We start from the raw sequence: 19,207 nt of genomic DNA, 5'->3' as shown, positions 1-19,207 counted from the left end.
GCTAAACAATGAGGGGGTAGAATTATGTTGTACAAAGTAGCAATTTAAAAACATGACTAATACAGAAAACAATGTAAAGGAACTTCATTGTATTTCCTTTGGTGTGGAAACAGCATACATAATTTAAACTGTGTAAACAGCTCAGATGAACACATGGCATTCTAAAGAGCTTAATAGTTTGAATGCAAACAGAAAATATGAATTCAGTTGAAAATAGTCACTTTTACAAGTTTAATTTTTCTTTCTTTCTGACATCATTGACACATAATCTGATTTGCTGTAGATGCAGCAGCAGAAGAATCACTCAGTTAGTCTATGAATAAAAAATCTTGAATAGGATGAAGCAGCTGTAAAATATCCTGAAACTGGAACATTTCTGAAGAAATTTAAGAGCATGTGTCGGTTTAAACCCAGTGTTCTGATGCTGAAAATTAGCAACACTGCTAACGTGAACTAAAATGTAGTCAAAAGCTTCATTATTATCATTATTATGTTGACTAACATGGACTTATTCTATTCTGTATGACAACATTGGTGTATGAACTAAAATTAGATTAAATGCTGTCAGTAGCGCATGTGGTATCAACAAGATGTTAATTTACATTGACTTATTCCATTGACTATGAAAAACATAGCTAATAAATCAAACATTATGTTTATTTTAGATTCAAGGATAATGTTAGCATGAGAGTTGCTAGCATATCAAATGACTAGCATTTTGAAACTACCAGTAGGACGAGGTTATCACTAGCATATTGGATACTGAATTACTCTATTCAGTATCCAAAACATCAGTGTATAAGCTAAAATTTGTTATAATGCTAAGATTACCATAGATGCTGTCATTAGAATGTGTGATATTACCAATATGCTGACGTACATGGACTTACTACATTCAGTAAGCAAACATAACTAATAAATAAAAAATAAAAAAAACAGGTAAAATGCTTATTTTAACTATCAGGCTAATGTTAGCATGGTGGTTATCACAAGCATAATGACTGACTAACATGTTGATGCTACCAGTAGGGTGAGGGTTAGGGTTAACTAATATAAAATTACTCCAGTCAGTGTGCAAACATTAGTTTATTAGCTTAAATTAAATTATAAGGTTATCTTAACTGCTGTCAGAAGAATGTGGGGATCACTTGTATATAGACTTACATTGACTTACTACATTCATGATAATAAACATGTTCCAAATTTTCAAAATCACCAAAAATGCTTACGTTAGCTACAGGACTAATGTTAGCATGAGGGCTATTATTAGTATGTTGAGCAACAAGCATGTAGACACTAGTTGGAAGTAGGTATTATCACCAGTATGTTGAGTAACTTTAAGGTACTCCAATTAGTATATCAAGCTTAGCTTTTACATAAGACCCAGCTAAAATGGTAGCTTAAATGTAGGATGACCAGATTTGGGTTTCTGAAAAGGAGGACACTTCTTTTTTTGGGGGGTGGGGGGTAGAATCGGCGGACAAACATGCGCCAACGGGGGGAGGTAACACTATGTAATGCGTTTTGAGGCAGTTCACCAAAATCCCGGACGATTTTGAAATCCCCCCCAGACATTTTTTTAGGTCTGAAAAGTAGGACATGTCCGGGAAAAAGAGGACGTCTGGTCACCCTACTTAAATGTGGCAGCTATCACTACCATGATAAAGTACTAGCATGCTGACCCTTCCATTAGAATATGTGCACTGGCAATCATGGACTCTTGGTCCTAAGCCAATATCTCATTGAACAGTTCCCTCAACTTAAAATGTAGAGTAAGTAAAGAACAAAGAGGCTTTTATCTTTAAATTTTTAGTAAGCTTCATTTTAAAAGGCCACACCAACCCCATGTGCAACAGTGGTTGGGCTATACCAGTCATATAAAACCCAAAGTGGCAATTACCTGCTGAGTAAAATTTGAAGGCTTTTATTTTGTAGGGTACATTCTTTTCCATTGTAATTCAAAGCCATAGTTTGCCGCCATGTTTACTATGGAAATCGAAATGGCAACAGAAGTAATAACTCCCTTCTCGAGAGTGGGCTGCCATTTGATGTATATTTATTGGGGTGTATGTATATGTATAAGGTGACGAAACAAAAATAAATATTAAAGAGAACAAAGTGTATAATAAGAGGGCCCCAATAAGAAATGATAATCTCTCATACTTGTTTGTTCATTCCTGAGTGTAGCAGAAAAATATTTTGCTATTTCATTGTTTTGTCTTTCAATCCCTGTGGCATTGAACTCAAGCCCTGTTCCTCCTCTTCATACACCTCTTCTTCCTCTTCTTTTTCTTCTGTGCAGCTTCTCATATGGCCCCACAGAGGAGCCAGTCTTCCATCTCTTGTCACACCCATTGGCTGAATAATTTGGTCTCTGAATGAGAGAGAGAAAATACAAACAGGACATTTTAAAGCTTTCACAGCACTTCTACATTTTGTAGACAGGTCACCAGTGCATCGCAGTGCAACACAGAGATAGAAAGGACAAACAATCATGCACACACACACACACGCACCTAAGGAGAGTTTAGAGAGATCAATTAACCTAACAGTCTTTGGACTGTGGGAGGAAGCCAGAAGACACAGAGAGAACCCACAGCATGCACAGAGAGAACATGTAAACTCCATGCAGAAAGATCCCAGGCCGGGAATCGAACCCACAACCTTCTTGCTGCAAGGCAGCAATGCTACCAATTGCGCAGCCACAGTTTTCCTCTTTAACCAAAAAAATTTGTTTTCCTCTTGACGCAAAGAAGACAAAATGTAAAATTCAAATTAATACCATATTAACAGCATTGACTTTGATTCATTTTTTTCTTTAGTTGATTTGTATGTGGCCCAGCCTAACTGATCTAAATGCCAGTTCATAATGAAAAACCTCAATTTGTTAGTTAAACTAAAAAAGAACACTTGTACACAAGTATTCGCACTGTAGTCTCCAGCCAGGTCCTTCAGACCCCAGAGATTCAGCTGCAGTCTCAAAGCTCCTTCATCATTGCAAGCCACCTTCCACCAAGAATCGAGCTCCTATGGCCATCAGGCTCCAAGTTTCTGCACCACTGGACCGTGGTGGTCCATGTTTCAGTACTTTTTTTTTTTTTTTTATTCTGACACCATTGAGGTTTGCTAATTGGCCTCTTGCTCACCTCTCTGACCAAGGCCTTGTTCTATGATTCCTCAGGTGGTCTCAACTTCTGGTCTGGGGCCAAAAAAAATCCTTTCAACAGCCAAAAATGACTCCCAGGCCACACTTTGGACACCCCTGGTCTAAAGGATGATCAGTGGAAACAAGATGAACCTGAGCTCAATTTGTAGTCATGGAACAGGGTGTGAATACTTCTGTACATCTATTTTGTTTTGTTGCCTTTAAAAAATTTGGTATGCCTTGTTTTTTGCCTTTGTTGCTATGGGTTGTTATGTTTAAAACATATGCTGTATCATAAAATGAGGGAAAATTTCTGAGCACTCTTAATAACTGAGTAGACAAAAGGATCATGAGTCATATCATATCAAATGTTCTCACTGTGATAGTCTGTTGATCATGCAGATGAGACGACATGCCTCTTCCTCCTTCTGTTCTTCCGTCATGCCTTCCATAGGGTCGGGCTGCTCTGCCTCCACCCTGCCTGTCACCAGGTTAATCTTCGATCTGACTTGGCGGTACTCCTCTGTGTCTGAGTCAGAGTCGCTAGAGTAGTGGCAGGTAAACTGGCCGTCCCCAGAGTTCCTCCTGCCGTTCAACAGACCCCGAGCTGCCAGCAGCCCTGCAGCATTCCCGTAACCAGTGTATTTAACAAAGCGGCTTACTGCAAAGACACATAGGATGAGAACAATACTGAGGCAACTCTTCACAAGAAAGATTGCATTTCTTTCCTTGGCAGAATGTTTTCAATAATATTAGTGAAAAGGGAGGGTCATGAGCAGGTAGGTTCATGATTGCATGATTGCATGATTGCACCGTAACAAGAGAAATGGCCCACATGTCAGACATTACCAACTAGCAATATTAAAGCATTTGTTCACAGTGAAATCAATGAGATATGTCAAATCCCTCTAAATAAGACTATGGTGAGCAATGTAAGCTTTTCTTTATAAAAAAAAAAATAAAATCCTAGTTTGGTCAGGGGAAATGAAGATGCAGCTCCATTCATCAAGGGGCATTTAATCTGCTGTCTGCCAGTTGTAAATTATTTTATCAGCCTAACTCTAAATAGTTTAAATAGTTAGAATAATGAATTCTTGTCTGCATTCTAAAGGCAAGATACGTGATATAGTGGCTGCTGAAGTAACATCTGTTCTGTTCTCCGATATTTCATGAAGTCTACACAGAAGTACAGGTAAGACATCTCCATTTTAGCAGATCATCTTTATCTTTCTCTCCATCCCTGAACACAATGCAGCACCAAGGTTCCTATCCTCAGATTGCCTGTTACTGTTGAGGGTAAGAACATGTACGAACAAGTGCTGAGAATTAGATGTTGCTATTGCACTGTAACGCATACATGGGACTGCTGTTTTGCTCAATTTGTCCATGTTGTTGTGTGTCTGTCCCTATCAAATAAACTTAATAATAATAATAATAATAATAATAATAATAATAATAATAATAATAATAATAATAATAATAATAATAATAATAATAATAATAATAATAATAATAATGTAAAAATGCAAACTTTAATTACACAGCAGAAAGACACATTCTGTAAAATAATCAAAAGTTCAGTAATCTTGCCCAACTTTTCCACAGCAAAATACTCATGAACTCTTTGTTAATATTACTGTTTATATTTCTATTTAATACTAACAGTGCAAAAACTTACATCTCTTTCTAATCGCAGTCCAGCATTGGATTTAAGATTCATATACATCTCAGACCAAACATTAAAATAATCTCAGTAACATTTAACTTTAGCTACAAAGAGAGCGGAGTGGATTATCCAAATTCCCTACCTGAGTGTGAGGATTATTCTGCCACATGCAGGAAATTCACTCAGTTCCCATGAGCAAATATAATCAGCTGGAGATGTCATAATTCTCTGTGCGACTCCATCGGAAGTAGAGTCTGATGACTAAACTCCTGTTAGTCTCCATCTGGACCAGGTGTGTGTCGAGCAACCATTAATTTTTTTAAAATGAAGTAAAGTAGATTGTTGTGTTAACTTTCCTCTACATTTGAGATGCATCATTAACAGTCACAAATTAATATGATTCTGATGTTCAATTAATATACATGTCTGCTTATCACTGTACAAGTAAATACTTTGTGTCTACAACAAGGCTTCATATAGAGTGTGAATGAAATAAGCCAAATTATGCTTGCTTGTTCTTTAGAAATAACATTAGATGGTGTACTTTTTTGACCATGATTTTGTAGTATAAAAACTTTCAAGCATTCATGTTGACTAACAATCACTAATGTCTTGAATAATTGGACACAAAAATATCTAAGTAAAACTTTTATGAAGACAATATCATAAAGATGTAGGATATAATTGTACCATTTTCTTTGCAAAGCACGAACAGCAGCTCTGCTGCACAATCCTTAACATCAGTGTCAACATGTGTCATCAGGCGGACTAGCTGGCCTCTGAGTGTACTGTCCTGCTCAGGCCGAACAGCAACGTCCTTCAGAGGAGGTAAGATCTGAGACAAAAGGTTATAACAGAAAAAAATACAGCTCTGATTCAAATGTCAATACTGTACCACCAATGAACGTCCTACAAAAATACATGTTCAAAACTTTGTTCACAACAAATAAGCATTCATTTACCTCAAAAATATTCACAAAATTAATAATATCCTATCCAGGAGCGATGCAGTGCACTACCTTCCTTCTCAAGGCAGTGCATTACTCTCCTATGCATTGCTATGTTCAGTCCCTAATGAACTCAAATACTTATATGGCTAATGTTAGCATGAGGCCTATGCAAGCATGTAGAGCAGGTAGCATTTTCACAGTAGTATATGTGTTATGACTAACATGTTGACTAACAGTGACTTAATCAAGTCAGTATGTAAATATTAACTTATAAGCTAAAATTAACCAAAATGCTAAGGTTATATTAAATGCTGTCAGTAACATGTGGGTTATCACTAGCATGTTGACCTATTAGCATGTTGATTCTACCATGAAAATGTGTTGTATCAGAGAGCATGTGAGTCTCTGTTCTAAGCCAATATCCCATTCTAGCCATTTGTCAGCTTCATACGTAATGAATAATGAGGCTTTTTAAAAAAAAAAAAAAAAATTCAGTAAGATTCATTTTAAAAGGTCTTACATCAGTATGGTTACACACTGTTGCACATGGGGATTATCCTATGTGTAACAGAGGTTGGGTTAAACCAGTCATATAAAGCCCCAAACAGCAATTACCTGCTTTGAAAAAAATGAAGGCTTTTATTTTGTAGGGTATGTGATGTTCTTATTTTGACAGCTCAATGTGGTTGTCAGTTTAAGGGCATCAAGTTTCATGAGTCACATATTTTTCTCATGCTCTTCTGCCATCTTGCATGTAGTAAGTCTTCAGTCAAGTCTCTGTAGTTCCAACCATTACTACTGCCTTTCTCAGTAGTAAGTGTTATAACTACGGAGTGAGAAAGAATCCAAAAACTGTTTGGATCATCTTCAATAGTACTGTGATTCATGTCTGTATCTGTATTTACTCAGGTTATTTTTATGTGGTGGTATGTTTGATTCAGAGATGATAAAAATAAAAAAAACAGGAGAGAGACAGAATAAGGAATATCAGTGCAGACAGAGAAAAACAAACATTTTACCTTTTGCCTTAAATAGTGACGTGTCTCCCTGTGAACCCGAGAACTCTCTGTCAATAAACTTAGAACAGGAGTCAGCTTCTCTTTCAGCTTCTGACCCTGAAAAAAAAATAAGTATGATAGTTTTCAAAAGCTTATGAGACTGCTTCCATCATAAAGAGCAGACTGAGTCCGTTCTATGGCCACGACATTGGCAGCTGAGCAACACTATTGCAGGCAGTTCCTGAATCATCCAGGAACTGGATTAAAGAGACTGGATGTTCCAAGTATTAAATATTGTGATATAGTCAATCACAACAGGGTGGGAGTCAGCAGATGCAGGAGATACTTGAAAGATGCATTGGCACCATACAAGGGAGTTTGATTAGGCCACATTATTGGTTAGCATGGGACCAGAGGTTTTACAATTACCAAGCCATCTGAAGACGCCACAACAGAGAAATCTGTGTCTCAAATGGAGCAGCAACTGCAAGGCATTGACTGATGATGGGTGGAGTGATGATGGCACCCAGCAGAGAGAATCAGTGCTTCCAGTGTTTGAGTAAGACACACCACTGCTTGCTGCTATTTCAACTTTGAACTTTATGTCTTCTCTCACTGGCATTCGGTTTGCCAGTCATTCTCCCTAATCATTCTCCCTATCCTGCTATTAACTTTTTACTTTTCACTGGATCAATGCTTCTGTTTCTTTTTTGTGTCTCTGCTCTGTCTTCTCAAACCCTCAGGCAGTGGTCAAATGGACCCTTCTACTGAGCCAGGTTCTCGTTCTGCTGGAGGTTTCTTCTTTTTGACTTAATGACTGTTAATGGAAAGTTTTCCTCTCCACTGTCACAACTTGCATGCTCAGTCTAAGTTATTGTTGCAAAGTCAACGACAGAATGCAAGCAACTGTTGGTACGTTCCCCTCCAGGAGGAATAAATGCAGGAAGTCAATCTGCTGTCTTTTTCAGATTGAAAACATTTTAGACTAACTTGAATACTGAATTCAACATGTTTGATAATTAGAGTTATTATTCATTGAAGAGACTGTACTGGAAAGAAAGCAGACATTTTAAGTGCAAACAGTACAAAGGTATGAACTTCTGCTCTCAAATGTAAGCTCATGATATTTGGCATTTTAAGTCCTGCATATGCACTGGTATGAACTCTGTGAGGAATTTCAAGTAATGTGGTGGAGATATGGAAGAAAAATTGCAAAGTATCAATTTCATCATGTTAGTATTGATCTGATACCAATAATCACCTTGGTGCTGATAAGATTGATCTATAGATTGATTTGTCCAGTTTCTATCTATGACAACACATCTACTTGCCCTGTTCAGTCGTCTGTCCATGAAGAGCAGCAATGCATGTACACAGTCCATGTTGACACCTTCATACTTATGAGATGCCTGTCCCACAGGGACAGCCAGCAGGACGTCCAGGCAGGTCAGGGGCAGGGCTGACAGGATGTTTACTGTATGTCTGAGGGGAAAATACTTTATGAATGTCCTACAACTGTTCTTAGTTAATTTTTCTCAAGCATATATATATATATATATATATATATATATATATATATATATATATATATATATATATATATATATATATATATATATATATATATATATATATATATATATATATATATATATATAACGAGGAATTGCTGGGTTAAAGATAACCCTCTGACCCTTGTAGTTCCTCCATTGTGTCTGCTCCATCACATGACAGCAGCAGACAGTGGCGTAGGACAGCTGCCAGGCGGCGATATAAAGTAGCTTCCTCCTGTAAAGACATCCTTCAGATTTTATTTCTGACCAAACCTCATGGACTAAATTTAGATGTCATCTTAAATTTCACCAAACAAAAAAAACAATCCTCTAGTGCACAGGTGTCAAACTCCAGTCCTCAAGGGCCGCTGTCCTGCAGTTTTTAGATGTGCCACAGGTACAAAACACTGGAATGAAATGGCTTAATTACCTCCTTCTTGTGTAGATCAGTTCTCCAGAGCCTTGATGACCTAATTATTCTATTCAGGTGTGGTGCAGCAGAGGCACATCTAAAAGGTGCAGAATACTGGCCCTTGAGGACTGGAGTTCAACACCCCTGCTCTAAAGGCATGGGCACATGAAGCACTCTGACAATCCTTATTATGATTGCTGCATTAGCTCATTTTATTTGATTTGGTTTTTCCATTCTACCCTAAATGTTTTACTGGCCTGGTCTGACCAACTCTATGAAAACTTTCTGAGGACCCCCTGCCTAACTATGGGCACGTTTGCCTAGAACTAATGACTTTGTGTTTTCACCTCGTCAGGCTCCTGCCTGTAGAACCTGTGAGCGACGTTGAAGATGGTTTTGAGAATCTCAATAACATCCTGGGACACCTCTTTGGATACAGGAGGGGGAGTGCTGTCAGTGATCAGCTGATTTCCATTGGCCCATCTCAAGACCAGGCACTGCTCCAAGGCTGAGGTCAGAACAAATACTCCACGTTCCTGAACAAAGCAACGCACTGAGTTCTATGGACTGTGGTAAGCAGCTTCTGAAGCATTAGTTGTAATAAAGAAATTGAGTGTTTGTAAAAGCATTCACACACTTTGAACCGTTTGAATGCTGTCACTTTACAGCCACATAATTCAGTGTGTTGAATTTGGATTTGATGTGACAGACCAACACAAAGTCATATATAACTGGAATATGTTTGCAGACTTCCCATGGGCTTCGTGGCTCCATCTCTGATTGAATGTTTCTTTGCCCAGCCTTCACAAAACTTTTATCCTCAGACGATGTTTACTACTTAGGCAACTTCTAAACGTAACCGGTCAGCCTGGAGGTTATTTAGGGGTTTTGAAGTAAATGGGTCTAAACAGAAATTGATCATTGAAATCATGGTCAACTGATTTAGTAATCAATTAATTGTTAACGGGAGTGTACAGACTGAAAAAAGAGCCATTTTCTGAAAGAACATGATCAGAGTAGTAATTAAGTCAAACCTATACAAAAGGCTATATACATTTTGCATTAAAGTTATGGCTGAGCTTTTCATATGTAGATAGTAGAATTATGTAATTAGCCGCTGATGCAACTTTTACTACAAGTGTTCAAATATTCACCTCAGGAATGAATTGTTTTTTAATTGCTTTTTTATATATTTCTAATATTACATAAAAAAGGCTTAGTCTTTCCATTCTGAAGCTAGTTAAATGAACAATCTGCTGAATGTGCCAGTTTTCTATCAAATTAATCATCAAAATAATCAAGATAATCAATTATTACAATTCTTAGTTGCAGCTCTAAACAGGAATGCACCACACACTTCTCAGAGTTTTATGTAGAAGTTTTTTTCAGCTACCCATCATTTTTCTTCTATGTCCCCGATATCACATCCTGAAATTTGTAGTTGTGACAGGACGAAAAAAAATTAATGGTGGGAATACTTTTGCAAATTCATTTCTATGAGTTAATTTTTGCGTGCGCAACATACCACAAAACACAGAGGTTGAATTCAGAGTAAATTATTTGGGACTTGTATAGCAATTTAACAAGTCCAGAGAACCCCCAGCTGCTTTACACAGCTGCCCGGGGACAGGCTGCCATGCACCAGCACCACCGGGCCCTCTGACCCCCATCACCAGGCATGGCTGGTGAAGTGTCTTACCCAAGGACATAAAGACGGAGGTGGGTGGAGCGGGGACCAAACCAGCAATCTGTCAATTGCTGGGCAAACTCCTATCACCTTCATCACCATTGTCACAGAGTCATGGTTGAGATTAGCAGTAGACTGAGACAAACTTTAGATGAAGCCATTAATGATAGTGAGAGGGTGAGGAGTGTTTACCTGCTGCAGCTGCAGCCTGAGCTCAGGCCTCAGGGCTGTTAGTAAGAAGAGAAGCCTCAGTTTGTAAAACTGGCCAGTGGGTGGTGCCCCACTCCAGATTCCCTGCTTCAGACTCTCCCATAATCCCTGTAGAAGCCTTTCCATGGAGACAGACATGAAGCTTTTAGTGAGGCAAGGGGTTGCTAAGCAGCTGTAAAGCACCATTCATTAAACCTTCAGAGCATTTAAGCTTTTGATAGAACATGTATGAATAGCAGTTTGGTGCTACTCAAATGCAGAAATGATGTGCTAGTATGCATGGACTGGGATGGTGGTGTCACTGGCAAATCACAAAGATGCTGTGTGAGGTAACCCTCACTTACACACAACCACACTGATGTGATTAGTAGATGCATAGCTTTTTGTGAAGAAAATTATAGCAAAGTTATCTCCTAATAGCAAACCATGCATGTCAAAATTGTTGATAAATCTGTTGAACAAAAAGGCATTCAGAGAAGGAAACCTCACAGAGTTTTTTTAAAAACATTTAACTGGAGAGATTGTGTAAAGAGGAATGGATCTCTGTCTGCTCCAATAATCTCTGATTTTGTGTCAAAACTAACTGAAGTTTTGAACTTTTACATAATACAGAAACAACAAGACAACTTAAAACTGTCACCTCAGTGTGCTGGCTCTCTCCCTGGCCAGTGGACTGTTGTAGATTATATTACACAAGACTTTCATGGCCTCCTTCCTGCACATCTCCCCATCATCCACTTTCCCGTCTTCCTCGCTGTCGTCTTCCCGGGCATCTTTTTTCCCAGGAGCAAGCACCAGATGCCCTACGTTCCCTCGCCGGTTAAAGGAGTGACACTCTGAAAAAGAAACTGCACACCTCTGATCGGAATCTGCTGCTCCATGAGACCCACTTGTTTCTTTTTCATGGATCTGTGTTTGTGCTCTGTCACACTGATCTTGAATTTTTGTCTTGTCCTGCTGCTGGCTGGGCTGCAGAAGATTGATACCTCCCAGGTGTGTCAAGGTAAGAAGGGCGCTATCAGTGACCATTGGTCCCAGAGCTCTACGGTCACGAGAGAGGATTCGCAGAGTATGCAGACAAGCTCGTAGCACTGCAGCCTGCAACTGACCACCAACAAAGCACAGCAGGGCTGCAGCCAGATCCTGCAGGAAAAATATTATGGTGAAATCTAAGAATTCAGCCTCAGCACAAATCAACTACATGGACATTTAAAGAGTCTTAAGTTTATTACATGCGCTGAAGCATGATAGATTCAATTCAAATTCAAAAGTACTTTATTAATCCTAAAGGGAAATTAAATAAGAGTTTAGATTCTTCAAAGATTTATTGAAGATACTGATGGTTGTTGGCAGGAAAGATCTCAAGAGCAGTCTGTACTGCACTGAATCTGAAGAAGCCTCTGACTGAAGATGCTCTGCCTTCCCAACACAGTCTTGTGAAGAGGATGATGAAGGTTGTTCATAATTTTCTCAATCCTATGAAGAATCTTTCTTTGAATAATCATCTCCAAAGATTATGAAGAAGAATAAGATTAAACAAATGATTGTGATCAAACAGATCAATCTAGATACAGGTAAATCTGCTGCAAAAGATGAATGGAGGTTCTGGGTCCAGAGGCTACAGGAGAACAAACAGACCACATGAGTTTACTGACCTACCTCTCTGAGAAGAAGATTTGGCCTCTCATCATCTGAGTCAATGTCCGAATCAGAGTTTGAAGCACAGTCCCTTATTTTGTTCTTTCTGAACTGATGAACCAAGAGATGGAATTAGTAACACCACAGATAACATCATTAATAATGAATCACACTACTATACTGCATTCATGCAGTATTTGTACTCTGTTTTTTCCCTGGTCTGTTCCATTCAGTTGGGTGGTCCACAAAAAAGACGTTAAATCCAACATCGCCCCTCACTGGAATTCTTTTTTATAATATGTTCCGTCCTGTTTAGACTTACTATATGGGTTACTTCACACACAGAACATCATTCAGCATTGAGATACACTTTTTAAAATTAGTTTCACCAATTATAGATCCTTGGTTTCAGTGTTCAACACAAAGCTGGCCACCAATGACTTTCTCTCAGGTCAATGGTTTCATTCCTTCTTTGGAGTTTTATTGGTAGGCCATACAACACTAAAAAGGTCCTAGAAGAGCTGCAGTTGCAAAGATGTATTGACCCTGTTGATTAGCCATGGCAACACAAAGATCTATTTTCAGTACATCAAACTTTAAGGCCAGAATGGTCCCCTCCCTACTGTTTAATATCTGTAGAAACTTAAAGCGAATGTAGATAAGCAGAGGCACAGTGTGTCACATTAATGAATGTGGATCACTCAACACAACAGATGTTACACATGTTCTACTGTAGTGGAAAGAGACAGAAGATATTACTGGACTTCAGCCATGGGTAGTTTTATTAGAGGTATTAATATTTTTGCCAAGATCATGTTCAGAAATGATTGCTGGATTCCATATGTTGGGAGTGTTGTTACTGACCAGATACTGCTGTTGTGGGCTGTTTAATAATGAGGGTATATTCCAATAGATATCAACATTTACAGAACTCTTGATGTTTATGAGTCTGGTTTCAGTGTTACATATTATTGCTGTAGCATTAATATAGCATTGGTCCCTACTGTGTTTTTTCTGTCTTGAAAAAAGTCTTATTGACCCAGTGTGACAAACACTGGGTCAATAAGACTGACAGCTGTCACAACTAATGAAACCTGGTCACTGTTTTTATTTGATGAATGACAGTTTAATTTGTGGGGATGATCCTAACACAATCCTAACCCAAAGAGCATGCTACAGCGGTGTAAGAAGTAGGAACTTGAACTAACTCTTCAATATGTCAATATGTCCCCTCCAACTTGCAACACAAATTTATACCATTGGTCAAACTATAGGACTAAGTATATTAATCTGTTGAGGAAAGCAAGATGCAGAAGTTAATTGGACTGTAAACATGTGCCGCTCTTATCAATCAAACATTCCAGAAGTTACACCATTAATCCTACAGAGTTCAAAGACAGAGATTTGACAGTTTAATGGGTCACAGTTTAAAATAACATGTCAGGTTCACTTCGTGTTGGGGCCAAAAGAGAGTTAATTAGTCAGGCTGGATCAAACTGGACTCAATGTTAGCAGCAGCGGTCAGCAACCTTTACAACCCAATGAACCATTCATACCCTCAATGTAGCTAAATAAAATGAATTTAGATCCACAAATATTACCTGACCTTTTGAAAAAAAAAATGTGATAAATATTTACTACCGGAAATCTATTGTTTTTAAAGAACAATCGTTTTATTCCTATTTTTAGGTTTTAACATAAAGATAAACTTTTCAAAGAAGTGATGGCTACACTACATGGGATGTTATTTACAAGGTGCAGAAGTTAGTTTTCAGTCTAACAAGAAAATAAATCTAAAAGTGACTGGTACTTAGATTCATCCCTGCTCCAACACCAAATGATTCAATTTGATAGGCCTGCTGGGAGCAGAATGACAGCTGGTGAGGGAATTCAGTCATTTGATCCCAGTCTGTTGGAGTAAGGATGCATCTAAAAGTTGCAGGATGGTAGCTCTTGATGACAGGACTTGAGCATCCCTGGTTTAGGTTAATTGCTATTTGTGTTATTTACCATAAATTAGATTTTTGCTTTAGTTAGTCTGACGTAGTTCTTATGCCTGGTCTCGTCTCTTCAGTATCCTAGTCTTGTCTTCAGTTCTAGTCTTGGTTATCATTTTCTCTCTGTTTCAGTCCTGTTAGGTTCTGTTATCCATGTTTTGATTTTGTTCTCAGTTTATAACGGGTCCTGGGAGCCTTCAAATGTCAGGTTTTATTTCTTGTTTCCCTTTATCTCTTTAGTAAATTTAGTTATTCAGCTCAATATTTTCCCTGTTAATTTAGCTTTTTTTTCACCTGATTGATTATCTTCCTCACCTGTCCCACATAATATTTAAGTTCCATGAATTTTCTATTTTTCTACACCTCAAAATAACTGCTGCTTCCTATTACTTTGGAAATATGGAAATAGCACCTTGACTGAACACTAAATACAGACAAGATGGCAGAAGAGCAAAGGAAGTATGTATCATATAACTCATAAAACCTGATACCCCTTAACTGACAACCACATTGGACTGTCGAAATGAGAGCATCACATGCCCTACATAATAAAAGACTTCATATTTTCGTCTTCGCCTTCACCAATCCTGACACTTTCTATACATCTGTAATCAGGAGCCCACTATTCCATGGGTTAATAGAGTTATTTTATTATTTGTTAAAAGTGAGTTTCATATGCAACATCCTTCACATCATGTCCCCCTCATGGGGATGGAAATATAATGAGTCATGAGGTATCTAAACAGCTTTGGAACACAAAGCTGTTTAGAGGACACCCAAAAGCGACTGTCCAGTCCAGTCCAGAGACTGGATGTGACTAAACAGTTTAAGCACCTTTTCAGATTAATGTAAGACGGTGTGAACTCTTTGTCAGCACAGCTCTGTCTGGGTGATTTATTTACCTCTTCCAGTCGTTGTTGCTACAGACAGGTGGTCCAAGAATGAACAGCAACAGATGTATAAAAAAGAAAAAGGAAAAGATAATAAGAGTAAGACTTAAAAAGAGCAGACAAAAACAAAGAAGTGGTGACATTCTACTATTGACATTTTGAACTTGGATAGTGTCTGGTCAGAAAAATGGGGATTCCTGTTTCACAATGAAAAAGATGTCCAGAAATAGATTCAAAGAGATTATGACATTTATCCCTTTTGATAAGAAGTAAAGTCAACATCCATGACTGTGTGATGCCTTTACCAAACAGCAGGTGGTGCTGTTTTCAACAACTGCGGTCCTGTGCAAAAATGTTCATAGTCTTAAAACTGTGGACAAGGGTCTGGACATCATTGATGACCGAAGGCAAAGCTGAAGTCTGTCCAGTATTACAATGACAAAAATACACTATGAATATTCTCAATCTGATGACAAGAAAATGCTTAGTAGAGGGCTGCACATGGAGGTTGCCCATTGTCTGGTTTTTATAGCAGCCAGGTTCTGTTCCAGAGGTTCTGCAGCAGGGAGATGACTGAGGAAAGACAGTCATGAAGACAGGTGGAACATGATGGAAGTCTAAGTCTAAGCCGTGAAGACTGAAAAGTGCAGCAAGCTCAAAATGGAGGCAGTGCCAGGTGTACAGACACTGCACTCAGAATAAAACCGCTGGCATCTGCAGCAGATGCCACAAAGCTGTGTGTGGAAGTTGGTGGGGTTGGGGTGTTGGTTCTGGTTCCAGTTGGTTCTTGGGACTTGGTGTCCATCTGTCTTGGGGTCCATGAAGCTTGTGGTTAACTTTATATGTTAATATTTTTGCAATATGATTCAAAGACTCAGACATTTTGTTTACTGACCTTTTTTCTCTCTTGTGCCTCAGTATTGAAAAAAAAGCACTCTGTGTACTGTGGAGAGATTTAAAAAAAGATGGAGGACTAAATGTTTTACAAAGATCAGTGTCATTTCATAAAGACAAAAACTTAAAGCAAATGACATACTGAGAAAATATTAAAATTATGACAGCCAGACAATAATCTCAGTGTCAAAAAAAAAAAACATGGTAAAATGATAAATGGGTGACATTTCTATATTTCTTTATCAAGTCAGAGGACTTCAAACCTCTTCATACTCCAATCAGTCATTCACCCAATCCCACATTAATGAGAGCTACACTGTAATCACAGCTGCTGAGGGACAGACTGATAGAGGCATGACTGCCATTCAGCTGGCCCCACCGGGCCCTATGACTACCCAAAGTCACAATGACAGAGATGGACAGGTCTGGCGTTCAAACCACCATTTACATGTATCGTTTACAAGTAAACGGTACATGTATTCATTTACTTGATTAATTTTGTCACAATATACCAAAATTATCTTGGTATTTGGTAGTAAAATGGTTGTTCAAACAGCAGCAGCAGGAGTGGAGCAGAGAAAGAGAAGGGCTAAATGCTTCAACATGTTTCTGGCTGATATGAAGCCAGAGACTGAGCCGACCAACTTGGTGCTACTGCAGACATTTCAAACATTCCTCTAGGCATTGACACCCATTCTCATTGTGCCTTGCACATTGTTTCCATGGTTACAAAAGAAGGAAAATGTTTCAAGCCAAATTGAGGCAGTTGTCATGGCAACCATCAGTAACCTGGGTATTGTAGCTGTCCAGTAAGAGCTGGACGGCATCCTGGTCTCCCAGGCTGATGCTCTGGATGATCTTCTCCACGTCTGGCGCCATGCCTGAGCGTCTGCTGCAGAAATATTCAAACTTATTTCCTGTAATCAAGAACCAACCCTAAAGTAATCACTTTTATCTAAGTGTCTTTATGTATGCACCTATATAAAGGCTCAGCAATTATAAAAGTAACATTAACATAAGTGTTTTTTCAAACTTTTTCAGGCTGACCGTCACTTAACCCATCGAACAAACACTTTCAGACAAACTAACTTGAAATTGCTCGACAACACAACATCTTAATGTATACAAACTTAAATGAAAATATTAGCATCTTGACACACTTATGTGTGTTCAACCATGCTGTTTTGTAAATGGGAGTGACCAAGTCGACTCTGGGTGTTTTGAGTTATTTAAAAATTCTGAAAGTATGGATTTGAACTTTCCAATAATGTCAAACCCATGAAAATCAAAAAGAAGTTGTTCTTTACTACCAAGTGTTTTGTGCATTTCTAGCATTTTAGGGCTATTTGCAGACTAATAGAAAAATAGACTGTAGTTGCTTTGACAGAAACAAAAGTCATTTTCTGCACTATTAAATGTAAAGTTATCCACCAATTTCTATCAATTGTATTTATCTATTGCATTTACTTAAATCATTTTTAATTAAATTTAAACAACAGCTATTGACGTGTGAGCAGAGCCATATAAGCAGGTAAAGTTGTAAGAACAAAGAACAGTTTGCATTAACTAAGACTGGAGACCATTCAAAAGAATCGAATTGCTCGCACATTAGCAGGTATAGGACTTTTTCTTCCTCTGATCATAGAAGTTGTCCTGGTGTTGTTTTCTTTCCACCAATATCTTCAGCTTTTATTTTGTTTGACCTGGTCTTAAGCCATTTATCCATTATTAATTTTAAACAATTTTTTGGTAAGCTAATTGTATGCATCACACTTTGAGCTGACATCACGGCAAATAAACGGTTTACATGCAGTACTTTGCGGACTACTAGAGAGTGCCTGCAGACCACCAGTTGTCCGGGGACCACAGATTGAGAAAGACTGTTTTACATAATATTGACTGCAATAAATGACCAATAGACAGCAAATGATAATGTGGTTTCTGCAGTTGCAATTATTTAACCATCAAGCTGCTATTAAAGCTAAATTGTGAATTGAAGCACTACATTCAGATACTTTGAAGTGGATCCTAAGAAATAATTCTAACATTCAGGGCACTAATGTCTATGAACTGTTGTACTTACCCGTTGGTGTAATAACCCAACTCTCACCGTCCAAGGCAGTGTCTCTGTCCTCCTAATAAAACAGTGTCTGTAAGCTTAATGTCCTTCCTCCTCTGGACATCCCTCATCCTCTTCACCCACTAATCCTTGGATAGACTCACAGCCCCCCTTGACCCAGCCCACTATGTTATATCATCTGCTCTACATTTCAACATGATGGAGAATTAAGAGTTAATTATTTATTTATATATATATACATATATGTATATATATACATGTATATATATACTCAAATATAGACGTAGACAAAGATAAACCCCCCCATCAAGCTTCAAGCATCCACCATTCTTATAACAAAATTACTGTTCATTTAAAACCCAAAACAGTTTTTAAACTTGTACAAGATAGCTTTTATTTTTTTTTTACATATATATTTTTTTAACTGTTACTATGTTGTGACAGTATAACATAAGACAGATATTCTGAAAAAAAAGTGCTCCTCTCCCCCCTCCCTGTGGTCGTACTACAGCAGTGCTTTTCTTCAGAAACAACCAATCAGCAACATGAGCAAAGGTGGTGGGTCTTCGCGCTGACAATCATGCTAATGTACACAGTGCTCAGGATTTCCAGTTTGCTAATAGCAAACAAATGCATACAGCTGCAAGAGAACTTTTTATCTGCTGTTATCGTTGGGTATGCGAGCTCAAATTTTTTTATACAGGATCTCTGTTATACCGCCATGATATTAACGATTTTAAAAAGTTTGTTAAAAAAAAAATATTTTTAATCAAAGTTAGCTACTGCAGTCCATATAACTTAAGGTCCCATATCACTCTGACATCAGCAGGCTTGATGCCAGGACCTTACAGGAAGCTTCATGTTAGCCTGCTTTATCCACTCTAAAGCCAATTCTGATGAGTGTTCAAAATCACTGTCCTGTTAATAATCTGTGTCCAAGTTGTTTATTTGCACTGGATAAATAAACAACTAGGAGTTTGGAGATTGCCTATTTCTTCAATATTCCATCCACCTTTTGCAGTCCACCTGCACCACTGGCAGTGACGTAGTGGTGAGGAATAAATCAGTCTAACTTTAAGCTTCTGGA

At 38.2% G+C, this 19,207-nt stretch overlaps 1 protein-coding gene across 1 annotated transcript; it reads right to left on the bottom strand.

The window, feature by feature from the left end:
- Nucleotides 1-1,446: 1,446 nt before the first annotated feature.
- si:ch211-195b15.7 (synembryn-A) lies at nucleotides 1,447-18,224 on the bottom strand. The gene is made up of 14 exons (XM_044099023.1): nucleotides 18,124-18,224; nucleotides 16,830-16,932; nucleotides 16,042-16,089; nucleotides 15,159-15,176; nucleotides 12,281-12,370; nucleotides 11,262-11,764; nucleotides 10,604-10,739; nucleotides 9,072-9,260; nucleotides 8,453-8,547; nucleotides 8,091-8,241; nucleotides 6,781-6,876; nucleotides 5,502-5,646; nucleotides 3,524-3,806; nucleotides 1,447-2,374 (listed from the first exon to the last, which is right to left on the bottom strand). Exons 2-14 carry the CDS (start codon nucleotides 16,917-16,919, stop codon nucleotides 2,203-2,205), a joined length of 2,016 nt encoding a protein of 671 aa, XP_043954958.1. The 5' UTR covers nucleotides 16,920-16,932; nucleotides 18,124-18,224; the 3' UTR covers nucleotides 1,447-2,202.
- Between the last annotated feature and the right edge of the window lie 983 nt (nucleotides 18,225-19,207).

Source organism: Gambusia affinis, linkage group LG19 (assembly GCF_019740435.1).
Source record: "Gambusia affinis linkage group LG19, SWU_Gaff_1.0, whole genome shotgun sequence".
In the NCBI taxonomy this organism is placed as follows: domain Eukaryota; kingdom Metazoa; phylum Chordata; class Actinopteri; order Cyprinodontiformes; family Poeciliidae; genus Gambusia; species Gambusia affinis.
Note: the sequence above shows the minus strand (reverse complement) of the source record. Positions and strands in the feature narration are given on the sequence as shown.

Bases quoted from the DNA above. Each gene is read 5' to 3' on its own strand.
- si:ch211-195b15.7 (XM_044099023.1), bottom strand. From the start codon at position 16,919: ATGGCGCCAGACGTGGAGAAGATCATCCAGAGCATCAGCCTGGGAGAC. The intron at 8,242-8,452 runs GTCAGAGGGTTA...TTTTCCCCTCAG, and splicing joins ACAATGGAGGAACTACAAGG to ACATACAGTAAACATCCTGT. The intron at 5,647-6,780 runs GTAAAATGTTTG...CTTTTGTCTCAG, and splicing joins GTCACTATTTAAGGCAAAAG to ATCTTACCTCCTCTGAAGGA.